This window comes from Rhododendron vialii, chromosome 6a (genome assembly GCF_030253575.1).
Source record: "Rhododendron vialii isolate Sample 1 chromosome 6a, ASM3025357v1".
Classification (NCBI taxonomy): domain Eukaryota; kingdom Viridiplantae; phylum Streptophyta; class Magnoliopsida; order Ericales; family Ericaceae; genus Rhododendron; species Rhododendron vialii.
The window spans coordinates 68932-85105 of NC_080562.1; the positions used below are offsets into that span (position 1 = coordinate 68932).

Here is a 16174-nt window from a genome sequence, read left to right on the forward strand (position 1 = left end):
GCTGTTAGTGAGTTTTGGTTGCCCGCTAGAGCAGAGAGAGTAATGGGGGAAATGTAAAATTTGAAAGTAAAAAAGAGGGATTAAAGTTATTTTTATAAATAGTAAAAAATTGGGTTAAAGTTATTTTTAATAAATAGTAAGAAAATAATTTTATTTCATATTTATCTACTACTGAAAAAAAAGAATTAAAAATAATTTTTAAACGTAGAAAGTAAAAAAATTGGAAGCTTAATGCTTTTCATTAGCTCTATCTGCTATAATTGGAAGCCCATTTGTTAATGAAATTGTAAATTCATGTATCTTTTTATTATTAATTAAAATTCAAGTGTTTTTTTGTGAAATTTCTCCCAATCAAAAGTATGGGTCGCAGACGCCTAGTGCGACCCAGGTCTGTCTCCTTTCTTGGGGTTATATTTACGGCCACGGGTTGAAGTACTTGGATGAAAAGGACGACGGAGGAGGAGAAGGATGGCTCCGGAGGAAGGAGAGAGAGATGAAATGGATTCTCTATTCGAAGGGATGGTTCTGATTGACCCTTCCCTGAGGGTCGATGGTGATGGTGGTGGTGGTGGTGGTGATGCTGGCGATGATAAGCTGCAGGAACAACAGCAACCCGTCTCCCTCTCCCCCCGCACTTGTCGTAGTACTTCTTCATCGCCTGCACGGGCTGCATCTCATCCCCTTGACGAAAACCTATTCACTGATCTCGCTCTCGTCAATCCTGACTCCAAAGACCCATTAATCCTTCAACTTCCTCCACATTCTGAGACTGAGACTTGTGATGCTAGCACTTCTACGACGACGACGAGTAATAGGGAGGAGGTTCCTCCCTCATTACTGTCTCGACAGATTTCCACCAGAAAGAAGAAGAGAGCTGGTTTGAGGATCGGTTACGGCAGAGACGCGCTTTTCCCCGATGTTCAGCATATAGATGGTCGATCTTCGGAGTTTGATCCACCACAACCACCTCCTCCTCTTCCGTCGTCATCTTTGACTGACGAATCCGAATCGGGGAGATCTGCCCCGCAGCAGCGACGACAAGAACACCAACAGGAAGAACTGGAACTAGAAGAAGCCTCCCTTTCTTTGACTGCGACGACCAAAATGGAGAGCGATTATTCAGAAAACACTGGTGCTAGCGAAGAAGCGGATCCTTCCCGTTATAACGCAGCTAATGTTGCCTCGAGAGATGAGGATGATAGTGCAGTTGCAGATGCACAACCTACGGCTACGGGTCTATCCAAGGATCAAGTGAAAACCAGCGCTCCAAATGCAATTGAGTTGAGGTATGAGCAAATTAGGGCTCAGATCTCTCAGAAGCTCAGGCATGTTAGGGAGCTAGTCGCTTCTGCCTCTGCTGCACGGAAGGATTCCAGGAGGAGGAGGAGAATAGATGCCGAGACTCTAAATATTGCATCCACGAGGTACAGAGAACTTGAGAAGGAGCTGGAGGCAGCGTGCGAGGCTGAAGATTTCGAAACCGCGGAGAGTGTTAGTGAGAGCCTTGCTTCTGCAGAGAAGGATAAGGAACGCTTGGCCATTGACCTCCGGCATGCCGAAGAGGATTGTGATGCTGTTGATTCTAGGATGCATGAGGTTCTGGAGTTGCAAATTGATGCTGAAGAGGAATGTTCGTCATTGTTGAAAACCTTCGCCATGGTGGGTACTATATCCCTTATTTGTTAGCAGACTACTAGGTTTTATTCCATTCAATTTACCTATCTACATGCACAAATCGCTTTCTTTTTTCTTTTCTTTTTTTCATTTTTAGGCTTTTCCATAAGAGCTAGAACAAAATGATAATCACAAAGTGGAAGGACTCTCAATACAAAAGTGTTATGTTAAAAATGTCAAACAAGATGACTCTTTGGAATCAATTTTTATCTTTTCTTTCGAATTTGAAGCCATAAAACTAAGGAGTTTGTCGTTCATTTCACTGCCCAACAACTTACTAGCAAAATCCAATGAAAGGAAGAAACAAGTTTTGCAATAAGTTATTCAATGACATTGCTGAACATGAATTCCAAATAATTGCCAAGAATAGGTTTTAGTACTGACAATAGGTTTAGTATTTAGGTGTATGTTGGTGATTTCAAATTACTGCTGGACAATGTGATCTTAGTTTCAAAGTTTGAATCCTAGTCTCAGTAGGAGTAGTAGAGTCTTTAGTGCATGATTATCTTTGCAATCTTCTTGATTACAAAAAGACGACTTGTGAGAATTGAGACCGTTGTTAGGGCCTTTTTGTTTGACCAGATTTGAGCATCAGATTGGACCATTGTTTTGTTGTTTTACTTTCATGGACCAACTTAATTTGTAAATAAGCATGCAAGAAACGGCTTGTTATTATGAATCTGAGATAAACTATTGAGGCCTAACTCTCAGGCAATTGTGCTGGCAGTTCTAATACCTCAATGAGAAGGATTTTCCTGTTCAAATGCTGAAAATTTGAACACCTCCTTTTTGAGTGCTGAAAATTTGAACACCCCAAGCAAGAACTAATTCATAACTTCTTTATTGAAATGGATAAATTACAGTAGAAACTGCAACTTACAAAGGAAAAACTTACTATCGATCCTCCACCAATGGAGGTCGATACATGAAACACAAAACCTAAGAATGAAGACTATATGGCCACTACTACTTCACTGTGACTATTGATCATAAACCTAACACTATGGCTACTTCCATGCCGTACCGTTAGCAAAACTATATGAAGTTAGTTGCGGAGGACGGTCTTTGTTCATGAAATTGTTTGTTAGAACTTGTTGCCTCATGTTATTCTTCTTTTGGTGTTTCCAAATATAGTGATGTTGCAAGTGCGAAGTTCCATTCTTTATTTTTCCAAAAAAATTGTTCCACAATACTTGCACACGGCCTTGTAAACCCCGTTAATTTCCACCCTATTATAGTGAGCCTAAAAAGGACTCCTTAACTTTTTTTCCACCCTCATTTACACCGGAAACTTGATCTAATACAACTTCATCACTAGCATTTTTACTTGGATGGTTATCGAGGGGGGATGATGATGGTAAGCGGCAACCACTTGGTTGTGATGGTCCAGAACCATCAATTGGATTTGTTGACTGAGCACTTGAACTGACAGGTGATTCAGACATGATTAATCCTAAGAAAACACCGGCAAATTCTTATGTTCTTATCCAAATAGTTTTACAAATTCTCATTATAAAACAACATTGTATCCACAATCCAAACTTACTAACATAAAATCATAATTTGCTCTCAAACACACCCTGAATATTATAATTCGAAAATGTGAAATATGTGAAAAACAAAATCTACTCAAAATCCTAGAGAACGAATAGGCATGACTTTGACATCAGGAAATACCCACCCTAGAACCCTTCTTTCTAAGAGCCATTGTCACGATCTGTCTGTATTTGCCTAGAAATTTACAGTGTTGAACTGTTCTTCAGATGCAAGCCGATATTTTGATTATTCAAGGAATATAGGAATCTTAATTTATTATTGAGTTTGTTGATTGGGAAAGCAGTGTTAGGTGGCTTCCTAAGGGGTTTTGAGGTGGGTAGGGTGGATGGTCAGGGTGTATTGGTGTCTCATATTCTCCATGCAAATGATACTCTTTTGTTTTGTGATGTGGATCTGACTCAGGTGGGATACCTTCGTTGCGTGCTATTGTGTTTCGAGGCTGTGTCTGGCCTCAAGGTAAATTTGGAAAAGTCGGAAATGATTCCTGTTGGGCAAGTTGATGATATTGGTGCTCTTACTCAGCTTTTGGGATGTAAGGTCAACTCGCTCCCGGCAGTGTATTTGGGTTTGCCGTTGGGAGTCTCCTTCAAATCAAAGCCTGTTTGGGATTCTATTGTGGAAAGATTTCAGAAAAGATTAGCGAGTTGGAAGTGTCCATACATCCCTAAAGGAAGATTGACCATAATCAAAAGTACGCTTTCTAGTTTGCCTACGTATTTCATGTCCCTTTTGCTATTCCGGTTTCAGTAACAAGGAGGCTTGAGAAAATTCAAAGGAACTTTCTATGGGTGGCGTGGGGGATGAGTTCAAATATCATTTAACGGACTGTGATACAGTTTGTACTCCTATCAGAAGGGGTGGTTTGGGAGTGAAGAGATTGAAGTTGTTTAATCAAGCTCTATTGGGTAAGTGGCTGTGGAGATTTGCATGTGAAAGGGAAAAATGGTGGAGAAAGGTTGCGGTAGCTAAGTATGGATGCGGATGGGGAGATTGGTCCTCTCGTAATACTAGCGTGCCTTATGGGGTGGAGCTGTGGAAAGGTATTATGAATGGTGGGATGTTTTTGCTAAGAATATTCGTTTGGCGGTTGGAGACGGGAGAAGGGTGAAGTTCTGGAAGCGTGTGTGGTGCGGAGATGTGAGCTTTCAAGATGCTTTTCCAAGTATCTATTCATTGGCTAGTGACAGAGATACTCCCGTTTCTGCATGTTTTCACCTATATGAGGGAGCGATAGTATGGGATATTCGTCTCCATAGGGATGTGCAAGATTGGGAGGAGGAGTTGATGGTCTTGCTTGCTACTGTATATAGTATCCATGGGATAGGAGAAGGGGGCGATGAGCTGCTCTGGGTTCTATCTAAATTAGGCTCCTTCCAGGTGAAATCATTTTACCAAGTGCTAAGTGGGGGTGGTGATTCTTCTTTTCCGTGGCGGGCGATTTGGAAAACTAAGGCGCTGTTGAAGGTGAGTTTTTTTTTGTGGTGTGCAGCCCAAGGCAAAATTCTTACGATTGACAATTTAATTAGAAGGTGGAAAATTATTGTCAATTAGTGTTGTATGTGTAAACGGGATACGGAGACGGTTGATCATCTGCTCATTCATTGTCGGGTCGGGTGTGAGACTTTGGTGCTTTCTTGGTTTGGGATGCAATGGATTGTGTCGAGAAATGTCATGGAACTTCTTATTGCTTGGAGGGGTGCTAGTTTGGGTAGGAGAAGGAAGAATTTGTGGGCCATGATCCTGCTTTGTTTGATGTGGGTCTTATGGCGCGAGAGAAATTCGAGAGTTTTTGATGGGGTGGAAAAACCTCTAGCTAGGATAAAATCTTTCTTGGTGAATAGCTTGTACAGTTGGGACAAGGGAGATTGTTTTCCATCTCTTGACCAATTTTTAGACTAGTTTTAGCTTTTCCATTCCGGTGGCAATGTATAGGGCCTTTTTGTTCTGTGGCCTTCTTTTCTATACGGGTGGTATTCCTTTAATGCCTTATCTCTAATATAATTATTTACTTATCAAAAAAAAAAAGTTTAGCATTTTAGAAGGAATGTTTTATTTTAGTCAAGGATTTTTTTGTAAGTATTTAGTTTTCCTAATTTGATTTGATCTTGCATTCCTATTTTGTATAGGTTTCTTGGTCAAGAAAAATTAGGATTGATTTTATTTTCCTTTTTAGATTTTAAGAATGCTAGGTTTAGGAATTCTATTAGTATAAATAAAGTTGTAAGCCTTAGGGCTAAGAGAGTTGTTTTATGATTTGATTAATGAAAATTTGAGAAGTTTTCTCAATATTGTGTGTTCGTAGAGGAAGTACCTCTAGTTCATACTTGTTCGTGATTGTCCTTGTTGCGCGTTTATTCCTTTTCAACAAGCCTCTGTGCATCATCTTCCAACTCTATTTTTTAATCGGTTGTCTACAACAAGCTTACGGGTGAAATTCTTTTTATAGACTTGATCAATAACCAAACCAAACCAAATTAAGCCTTATGTCCCAATCACTTGGGGTCGGCTGCATGAATCTTTTTTCTCCATTGAACTCTGTCAAGGGCCACTTGTTCACACAAACCCATTATACTCATATCTTTGTGCATCACATCATCTAGTGTCAATTTAGGTCTTCCCCTCCCCGTAGCATTGCTACCCGAAGCTATCCTATCCGCTCTTTTAACTACTGCATCTCCTGGTCTATGAAAACATGGCCAAACCACCTTAGCCTATTTTCCCTTAACTTCTTCTCTATAGGTGCTACATCTACCATCTCACGAACTGTTTCATTTCTAATCCTATCTCGTCTAGTCTAACAATACATCCACCTCAATATTCTCATTTCCGCTACACTCATCTTGCTCACTTGTTTTTTAATAGGCCAACATTCTATCCCATAAAGCATCGCTGGTCAGATGACAGTTCTATAGAATTTCCCTTCAATTTTGTGGGTACTTCCCTTCAATTTTGTGGGTACTCTTTTGTCACATAGTACACCAGTAGCGCTTCTCCACTTAAGCCACCCCACTTGGGTCCTATGGGTCACATCATCGGCAAACTCTCCTTCTCTACTAATAATTGAGCCTAAGTACCTAAAATGATCACTCTTTGGTATCTCCTGATCTTGGATCATTACTCTTTCTTCATGCGCACTGCTGGTACCACTAAACTTGCACATCATATACTCAGTTTTACTCTTACTTATCCGAAAACCCTTTGACTCTATTGCTTCTCTCCAAATTTCTAGTTTCGTATTAACACCTCTAGCGGTTTCATCTACGAGGACAATGTCATCTGCAAACATCATACACCATGGGATATCCTTTTGAAATTGTCTGGTCAATTCATCCATAACTAAGGCAAAATACAATCTCATCCCTTCCCTTCCCAAAATACAACCTTGAAAATACGCGTGCTTATACCAATATAATTACCCAAAACAGTGCAAACAAAACTCACGCATCAAATCCATCAAAGGACAATACTATTTGCTACACAGATCTCAAATCGGCCACAAAGAGAGAGACTGCTTCAAATCGGCCTTGGAGAATGTCGACTGCGGACTGCTTCAAATCGATATAGCCTGCAAAACAGAGTCAAGAGATAGAGGGAGACAAACAGAGAGAGAGAGAGAGAGAGAGAGAGAGAGAGAGAGACCTCAAATTGGGATCGGCATTGCCACTCTCTGGAAAGTGGAAACAGGACGAGTGGAGGGACCAAATCACTGAATGAGGAAGATCAAACCCTAAACTGGTATATTATAAAGGGGTGTTTTTGTAATTTAACTGTTTCGGTTCAGATCGGTTCAGGTAAGGGTTCAGTTATCAGCTGAACCACAAGCGAACTGAACCCGTTTGGTTATCTACCGTCCTCCACCATATCCGCACCCGCGGGGAAAATTTTGGTTATGGTTTGGGAAAAAAAAACGGTTACGGTTCGGTTGAGATTGTCATCCCTACTAACCTTTGTTATTTACTTGGTTTTGACACCTAGCAACATAAAGTCACTTGTTTTGTTCATATTTACCTTCAAGATTTGATTTTAAGGCTAAAAGCTAAACATGCCAATAATCATCATGATTCTCCAAACATCATCTTTTACTCAAAATATCCTCATTGTAGCGTTCGAATATAGTTTCTAGCGCATTAAACATTCTTGTATCTAACCACGTGTTGATTTGTGATTGGATGCATGGTTATGGAGAAAGCAACTCTACGTCAAGGGGAGCAAATATCAGGTGTCACAAAGTGAGGGATACACATATCCTTTAAGATTCTACATCCCTTCATTATTAGTCACATCAAACAAACGGACCTAAGAGTACTGTTCTTGTGCCACTTATCATTGCCCCTGAAAATTGTCCTCATAGCCCATCAAATCCGTTCACCTACCTATTGGATTTCAATTTAACCATTAAGTCGTAAACTGCCCACCGTTTAGACCCTTAAATAGCCTCAAAATCTAGCAGGCTGCCAATTTCAAAATCCAACCCTATTTATCACGGTTCTCACTTATTCATCTCCCAACTCGAGAAACCTCCTTCTCCCCCTTAGAACCTTAGCTCTATAAATTCTCCATACCCAAGACCCACCACAGTTGCTATTGAAGGTACCATTCACCCAAGTTTACTGCAGGTTTGGGGGACTAATTATCACAGCTGCTAATTTACAACAAAATCTGAGAATTTGATTTACAAGCAGAATTTTAGCTCATCTTCTCAAAATTTTGGAACTAGTTCAAGATCAGTATCATTCTTCCATGTATAATTTAGTACAAGCTAAGAGGAGACCATTTTTTTCTTATTAAAACGAAACTATGGAATGCAGTGACAGTGAAGCAGGGACTTTGTTTTTGTTGAAACCATCAAAATGTTAAAAACAATTGGTTTTGTCCTTAAGTCGTATTGTCTCGTAACACATGGGACAGTTCTCGTAAATATCTCAAAACAGGAGTTACAAATGTTTTTAGTGACTTGTTCTAAAGATAGGAATCAACTGATCTTTCAGACAAATAAACCAGGGCCATGCTTTGCATAGCCTAATAACCCATGCTTTGCACCACTTACGATTCAGATCTAATAAACTTGAACCATGCTTTGCATATAGAAAGTAAGGGAAAATTTATCTGGTGAAATATGCACTCACTTCACATAACTGTCAACCAAAACCTTTTACTTGGCGCACTTTCTATTTTGACATCAATTTATTCTCAGGTTGAAGTCCGTTTATTACCATTAGGCCATTCCTCGGGTAGCTTTACACATTTGGGGCTCTTGTTTATTGTTAGTATTTCACACTTCAATTGACTACAATTTGAACTTCCTTAGTTTATGCCCTTTCCCCAGGATACTGCAAATGACGTGGACCTAGTCCAAAAAAACGCACAGGTAGCATCTGAAAAAGAGCTGGACAGATGGTTTTCACTTACCGAAGATTTAGAGTTGAAGAAGATGGAACTGGATATTGAAGCACACTTAGTAAGTGCTGCGCGATTGGTGTTGAGTGATTCCATTGAACATTCAGTTGAGGATGATAAGAGAGAAAGAGCACTTCTTTGTAAGAGAAAAGAAATGTTGAAGGAGGAATTGGAGAAACTACTTGCTTTAGTGAAAAAGAAGGAAATGGAGATAGCAGAAACTGATTACAAGGTTGAAATGGTTGAAAAAAGGATTTCTGATGTGATCTGTAGCTTTCAGGAGGTGCAGTCAAGGGTGGATATGAAGTATGATAACCTGCAATCAGGCCTTTCTCAGATGGAGCAGGATAATGAAGCTTTAGCTAGAAAAAAGAAGGAAATTGATTTTTTCCTTTCTCAGGAGAAAGAGAGGGGCATTAGGCTTCATGAACTTGCCCAGATCTCTGCAGATGAATCAAATATGTACCAGGAAGCTGTTGAGCATCGAAAGAATCTAGTTCTGTTGATTTTGAACTCCAGGGAAGATAAACTGAGGCTTGCCAAGACTGAGGACAAACTTTCGGAAGATGTTCAAATGCTCAGACAAGAGATTTCAGCCGCAAGAGCTTCTCTTCAGGTTGGTTTTTCTTCCCAACCTTGTAATGACCTTCTATCCGTTTCTTCCAACATTTGCATAACTTGACCTTCTATCCGTTTCTTTCAACATTTGCATAACTTGATAATATCCGTCTCTTCGGTCCTTTTCATCTCTCTTCCTTTTGATGTCTCTTTACAATATGAAATGCTTATTTCCTCCACTTAGTAAGTGCTCATGTTCTCATTTCTCGTTAAGGTTGATCTTTGTTCATGTCGTTACATTATCCGGGTCCAATGGTGTTGGATGGACATAAAAGTTAACCGTGGGTACAGTTCTTTATTGATTTTGTGGGATAGGTTATCTTATTGCTCGAATAAGTGGACAATCCCCAATAATCTGGGTTCAAGAGGTTTGCACTTTGCAAGATGTGTATTGGTTACAAGTTAACAAATTTGACACACACACACCCCAATATTTAGCTTGATTGAGTTGATTGATTGAGCACTCTGCTACTTGATTGAGTTGATTCATTCATCTTGTACTCTATGTGCCACATCATCCGCAATCTCCCAATATTTAACTACAATTGAGCAAACATATTTGAAGCACTTGCTTCTTGGTAAGTCTTCATTTTGGAGGGACACTCAGTCAACACTATGACGGAGCGTTGTAGCGGAAGAACAACTAAATTTTGTTTTAGTAGAGGAATGAGTTAGATTCTAACAAATGGGCTCTTGAATCCACAAGAAAAAGATAAACACCTTGCGCACAAGCTAATAAAATCATGCCAAAACAAGCAGCATTAAAGGAAAGAAATTTCCTAAAATAAAATCCTTATTCTTGTACACCGGGAATCCTAATGAAATCTGAATATAAATTCAACTTGAATACATAATCATAGTATTTCTAAAGCTTAAAAAATTCAAAATCTACTTCTAGAATAACAAAAATTCCCACACTTTGACTACCACGAAACTTACATTCTATGTACTCCATTTACTCCAAATGATCCTAAATCCATTTCACTCCAGTGTTTCTCACTGAGTTTTAAATTTGACATTAACACCTCTCGGAGTTTCAACTAAGATAATATCATCCACAAACAACATGCAGAATGGGATAGGATCGGACATATGTCTAGTCAATTTATCCATAACTAAGGAAAAAGGTAAGGGCTCAAAGGGAATCCTTGGTGTTATACTAATGAAATTTGGAATTCACTTGTTTCCCCTATTAAGGATTTAATAGTAGTGACAACACCTTCGTATCTGTCATTAACCGCATCAATATGCCCTTTTCTTACACTTTCATCTCCAAGACCCACCACATAACTTTTATAGGCATCTATCATATGCCCTTCTTTTTTTTTTTAACATAATATGCTTTTTCTGAGTCAACGAAAAATGAGTGGAGGTCCATCTTTTTCTCTCTACACTTCTCAAAAAATCTCCTTAACAAGTAGGTTGTTTCCATTGTTGATCTACGAGGCATAAAAACAAACCGATTCTCTGATACCGTTGTCATCATTCTTAGGCGATACTCAATGACTCTTTCCCACAGCTTCTCAAAAAACCATGGGTTTGTAGCTTGTTCAATCTGAGCCGTTGAGCACTTTAGTAGAACCCAATCATGACCATTGTTTCATGTGGAAATCAATCTGAGCCCTACAATGTGTATGTATTTTCAAAAAAGATGAGCTTCCTTATCAGATAGATTGCAACTTTGCTTATCCGCTATTTTAACCTTCTGCCACTTTTTAAAATACACTTTTTTAGCTTTTACTATGGCCTGTGTGTCTTTTGAGGTGGGGCTTCTTCGTTTCGACTCTTCAAGGACTTCTGGTAATATTCTTCCTATGCAACCCGTCATCGCATTCCACTTTTTCTACTTACGTCTTCCAAATCCCATCTTGCTTCTTTTAAAATCTTGTCTTTTAAAAACTTCGAGTTCTCCTCTCGTAGACTCCACCATCTGGTTCATGGGTTTCAATTTTCTTTTGTCATTCTCTATTAACCTTCCAAGTGAATGTCTGGGAAGTATAGGCCTATGATGTGACACCGAACGCTCTCCAGGTATAACCTTACTGTCTTTACATACTAAGCATTCCATGGCTCTCATTAGAAAATTAGGGGGGGAAATAAAAATCTCCAATTCAAAGGAGGAGCAGCTTATAACTCACCACTATGAAGCCGACCAAAGGATCTGGAAGAACATTATTAGAAAAAGTGATGAGCCATGCAGTTATATTAGTGCTCATAGTAAAGTTACTCCGTGGTGTACTACTCCCTCCGCTCCGCATGTTAGTCCTTTTTGGGAGTTCAACTATTTAAGGGGTCATGCTATTAATGTATTGATATTGATTAAAAAGCAGGAATTCTCCCATTTTGCCCCCTTATTCCCACTTTTAATTCATTTGTAAGTATTTGAAGGGCTTTGACTTTTTTAAGGGATAGTTGTTTCATAGAAAAGCATCTCAGGGGCTCGTTCCAGCGAGTGGATGGTGCTTGCTGCCTTCAGCCGCTTAATGCCCGCTTTCAATCTTATGATACAGATTGCTAGTGCTTTCCTTCAAGCCCTATGTACGAAAACTCTCATGACCTGTTCATACGAGAAGGGCGAATAAACAAAAAGTTAGAAAAAGCAATGATGCCTTAAAGATAAGGCATACAACAATCAACTATGCAAGGAGTGTACTCATCCTATTATATTTGATCCAACCCCGACTCCTACATCACTTGTTTTTTCTTGCAAAGAAAGAATTAATCCATTGATTGATAAGTAAGCATAAATTAGAGGAATCTGGAGATAGTAAAAGTAAAGTACTACCCAAGTAATGGAATAAGTACATGCTTTTAAGAATCATCAGTCATTCCCTTCGAAATATTAAAGTTTCACGAATATAAGAGGTGTGATGAACACATTGGCCGTCCCTCTACTTAGCCTATCAAAGGCAAAAGGTACTCTACAACGCGTCCTCCATATCTGCATCTCAAACCGCCGCGCCCCCACTCCAACGCAAATATCTACTTTCCTTTGTCGCTTCATCAGCCTTGATAAAGCCTCCACACTCATTCTCTATTCTGTTAAAATGAACCAGTTATCACTTATCCTTGGGTCCTTTTCCCAGCGTTTAGCAACTTCTCATTGAGCCTTCCTATCTAAGAAGCGAGCCTTTCCTTTTCCTTAGAACTTCCAGCTCTCCTTGCCCACTGAAGTTGTGAGTTCTTAAACTTATTAAAAAATGTAGTATGCCCAGTTGATACCCGTGAATGAGTGTCGGAGTGATATACATTTCAACTTATGGATGACACGGTAAAGTTAACTTAGTCCCTTTAGGTACTGAGGCTTCTTCCCCCCTGCTCATCTCTTCTTCGCTACTGAAGCTTTAGGCAGCGAAAACTCTTCCTTACTTTGTTAAATCCTCACCGTGCAAGCTGTGGGTTCTTAGATCCTACCCTCCTACCTGCAAAATGAGTACAGCCCTATTACCAGGGACCTATAGACACCGCACAACTTGAGTATTGTGCAATAAAAGAGTACGCAACATTATAAGCTACTGGGACAAAGGCCCGAATGGGCTCGAAATTAAAGACCTCACCAATCAGGCAGCATATGTACTTCTTGCAGTAATAATATGGCCAATAGAGATGGCACTATGGATTGTTCACTTCACACACCAATGATAGGGCATGCCAATTACTCATCTCTCTCTCAGGAATTATCTTCAACCAAATCAAGCCTCCAGCAGGAAATTGAATCCTTGAAGCAGAGACTTGTCTTTACAGACAAAAGAGTGCCAGAGCTGGAAGCAGAAAAGAAAGTTGCTGCTGCTGCTAGAAATTTCAAGGAAGCAGCACGGATAGCTACTGAATGCAAGACGCTAAGTGTTGAAAAAGAAAGCCTACAGACAAAAATGGCGGGGGCTGTCCTCGAGCTTCGGAAGCTTGAGGAAGAGATTTGTCACACTGTTAACAGGCTGCAAGAAATAGACGGACAGATTTCAACCAAGGAAAAAGAGGTGGCAATGGCTAGATTCCAGAGACTAATTCTAATCGCTGGCACTGCCAAAGCTGAAAGATCAGCTGCTCTGGAATTAGGTGATCCTAAAGAAGCTGACATTCTACTTACAGAGGCAGAAGCTTCAGAATCTGAAGCGAGGAAACTTCAGCCAATTTACGAATTCAAGGAAGAAGAGTTTGCTGATCTACCAAAACAGTACATCTCCATGGAACTTGTATCCAGCCTTGGCGGTAAGCAGTTGGCAGAATTGGTAGCATCTGCTTATACACCTACATAGTGGTTACCACGCTTATGGGAAATTGGCTTACATTTTCGAGTTTTCAGTCATCTTCCTTAAATTCTGTGGTGAGTAGAAGCCACTTGAGAAGCATCGTCCCAAGTACGAAGCTGAACTTCTAATGTCAACGAACCCTGTAAAATAAAAATTTAAAATAAAGCAAGTTTTGTGGTAAAGTCTTTTACATGAGAAACCGCTTCCCTGTTCGATTTTTTCCCAACATGGATGGAGCCTAAAGTGGAGCTTTATTGAATTCAAAATTGCCCGAGAGATTCAGTAATTCGATCGAAAATCTGACATTATGTGGCTTGACTTGAACTAGGTGTTTCATCTGTAGTGCTTAAGTAGTTAAGTGTATGTAATGATAAACAATTTTTGATTGTTTACTGGATTTTCATCCCCCGTGGAATTTATTGATTTAAAGTTGCTTCGTACGAAAAATACTTCTACGTGATTCTTGCAAGAAAGTGAAAAGTCGACTTGTTTTTAGTGCATGCATTAAGATCTTCTTGAGCACGAAGGGTGATCCTTCGTATACGAAATTCTCTGTATCTCTGTACTAAAAAGCATTGTCGGGCATTGGATCACATAAATTTTTGGGGAAAAAAATTTCACGCAATTTAATTATCCAAAATACATAAGTAACGATCCAAAATACATAAGTATAGAGGTACAGAGAATTTCGGTACCGAGGATCTATCGTGCTTGAACACTCTCCCCATATTGGTCTTCAATACATGGAAAATAATACTGACAAAACATCCTACCTACTAACTCGACTCTAAAATCAATTCACTAACCATTTCATGATTGTCATAACTCAAATAGGTGTAAATAATTTTATTATGCACAATATATAATTTTGTTAGAGTGCTGTGTTTGAAAAGAGAAGAGAAGGGAAATACTAACAATGATTCACAAAAAAAGTTTGCGCAAATTGTCTAGTTCAGAAAGGTTGTTGGGGTTAATTACTTATATTTAAGTCTAAAAGTACGATGATGTGAGTTTAAATTAAGGTGTGTTTTGGCCTAGTAACTTTTATGAATTAAGGGTATATTTTTTGTCTTATTCAAAAATTATCGCCTTTGAGTCATTTTTTTATCAATAGAAAATTAGAGGCCATTCCTAATTTTTAGGTTCGGTTTCATTCCAACCTTAAATATTTTTTCCGAACCTGCATAGGCTCAGTTATGTTCTGTAAAAACTTTTTTGCCACAACCCCAATTTAGTCTCACCGACCTCTCCCATTTTCCATTCCCAATATAGATAGAGCGAGAGAGACTACCTCCCAGCGAGACAGACCTAGGATTTAGTTGCAGTACGGTCAAATATTTACAACACATGTAATTTATTTTTCGTATGTAAAAATCGGACAAGGAATTGAATTATACGAAAACAAAAAACAAAGAGTAGAAACTACTCATATTACTCCCTCTGTCCCGATTTATTTGTCCCCTTTTTGACTTTTACATGTCCCAAATTGACTGTTCAATTTCAAAATCAATGGATCAGATTACTTAAATTTCCAAATCAATGGGTCAAATTTGGTTTTCTTAATAAGTTGAAAATTCAAGATTGAACAAATAAATTGGGACAGAATGAGTAGTATATTAGTTCATAACTCATCTACCACTGCTAAGGAAAATTGTTACTTGTAGAAATTGATGATTCTTCTTACAATTTTTTTTTTGAGAAATTTATAGAAATGGTCCTCCTAATTTTACTCGAGTCTTATTTTCATCCTTTAAGTATCAATTGTAACTCTTTTGACCTTCACGTTTGAGTTTCGTACCAAATTGGTCCAATTGATAACATCTGTCAGCCAAACTGGACCCAAAAAAATAAAATTAAGGGCAGATGTTATTAATTTGTCCAACGTGGTACAAACTGCAACGTCCAAACTGCCATCAATTTGAATTTTTTTTGGTTTAGTTTGGCTGACAGAAGTTATCAATTGGACCAATTTGGTACGAAAACCAAACTTGAAGGTCAAAAGAATTACAATTGATACTTGGAGGATGAAAATGAAAATCGAGTGAAACTAAGAGGACCATTTCTATAAATTTCCTTTTTCTTTTTTTCAAATATCTCTTTTGTTTGTTCTTATCGATATTTGTGTATATTTTCAATTGTTTATATCTTCTATTCTAATATAATTCTATGAATCTTCAAAAATTATGCAAAATATTATAAATTAAAATATATAAACAATTCAAAAATAGTACAAAATTCAAAAATGCACAAACAAAATAAGACAGAGGGAGTAACAAATTGGGCAACACTAAAAGATTACTTATCACAGTTCAAAATGCACTGATAGAGTTTTTAATTTTAACCTGGAGAAACTATAATTGTCTGACCTAGCTTTCAACTAGATAGACTGCTTGTTTTTGCCTATGTTTGTTTTTGTCTTTGTAAAAGCCTATATTTGCTTTTGTCTTTAGAGAGAGAGAGAGAGACTATAAAGTAAGAGTCTAGAGACTCGTAGACTTTATGGAGAGATAAAAAATATTGAGTTCTTTGCATAACGTCACAATTAAAGAAGCGTAAATTTCGTGGGATCTTCGAGACAAGAATACTCACCTTATTTGATTTGTATTTTTGAAAGTTATTTTTGATGTAATGAGTGATAATAAATGAAGAAAGATAAAAATAAAAAAAGTATTGAAAAA

The 16174-nt window shown here is 38.5% G+C and overlaps 1 protein-coding gene across 2 annotated transcripts; it reads left to right on the top strand.

The window, feature by feature from the left end:
* Positions 1-349: 349 nt before the first annotated feature.
* Positions 350-13943, top strand: LOC131330754 (uncharacterized). Of its 2 annotated transcripts, none has more exons than XM_058364449.1 (3): positions 350-1659; positions 8558-9244; positions 12921-13943. In XM_058364449.1, the coding sequence occupies exons 1-3, from the start codon at positions 469-471 to the stop codon at positions 13500-13502; spliced, it is 2460 nt and encodes an 819-aa protein (XP_058220432.1). In that variant the 5' UTR covers positions 350-468; the 3' UTR covers positions 13503-13943. The 2 variants fall into 2 exon arrangements, with proteins under 2 accessions (XP_058220432.1, XP_058220431.1); XM_058364448.1 differs by having other exon boundaries at positions 391-1659; positions 8540-9244.
* Positions 13944-16174: the final 2231 nt, after the last annotated feature.

Coding starts and splice junctions, on each gene's coding strand:
- LOC131330754 (XM_058364448.1), top strand. CDS start 469: ATGGCTCCGGAGGAAGGAGAGAGAGATGAAATGGATTCTCTATTCGAA. Junction 1,660..8,539: donor TGTTGAAAACCTTCGCCATG/GTGGGTACTATA, acceptor GAACTTCCTTAG/TTTATGCCCTTTCCCCAGGA. Junction 9,245..12,920: donor CCGCAAGAGCTTCTCTTCAG/GTTGGTTTTTCT, acceptor TCTCTCTCTCAG/GAATTATCTTCAACCAAATC.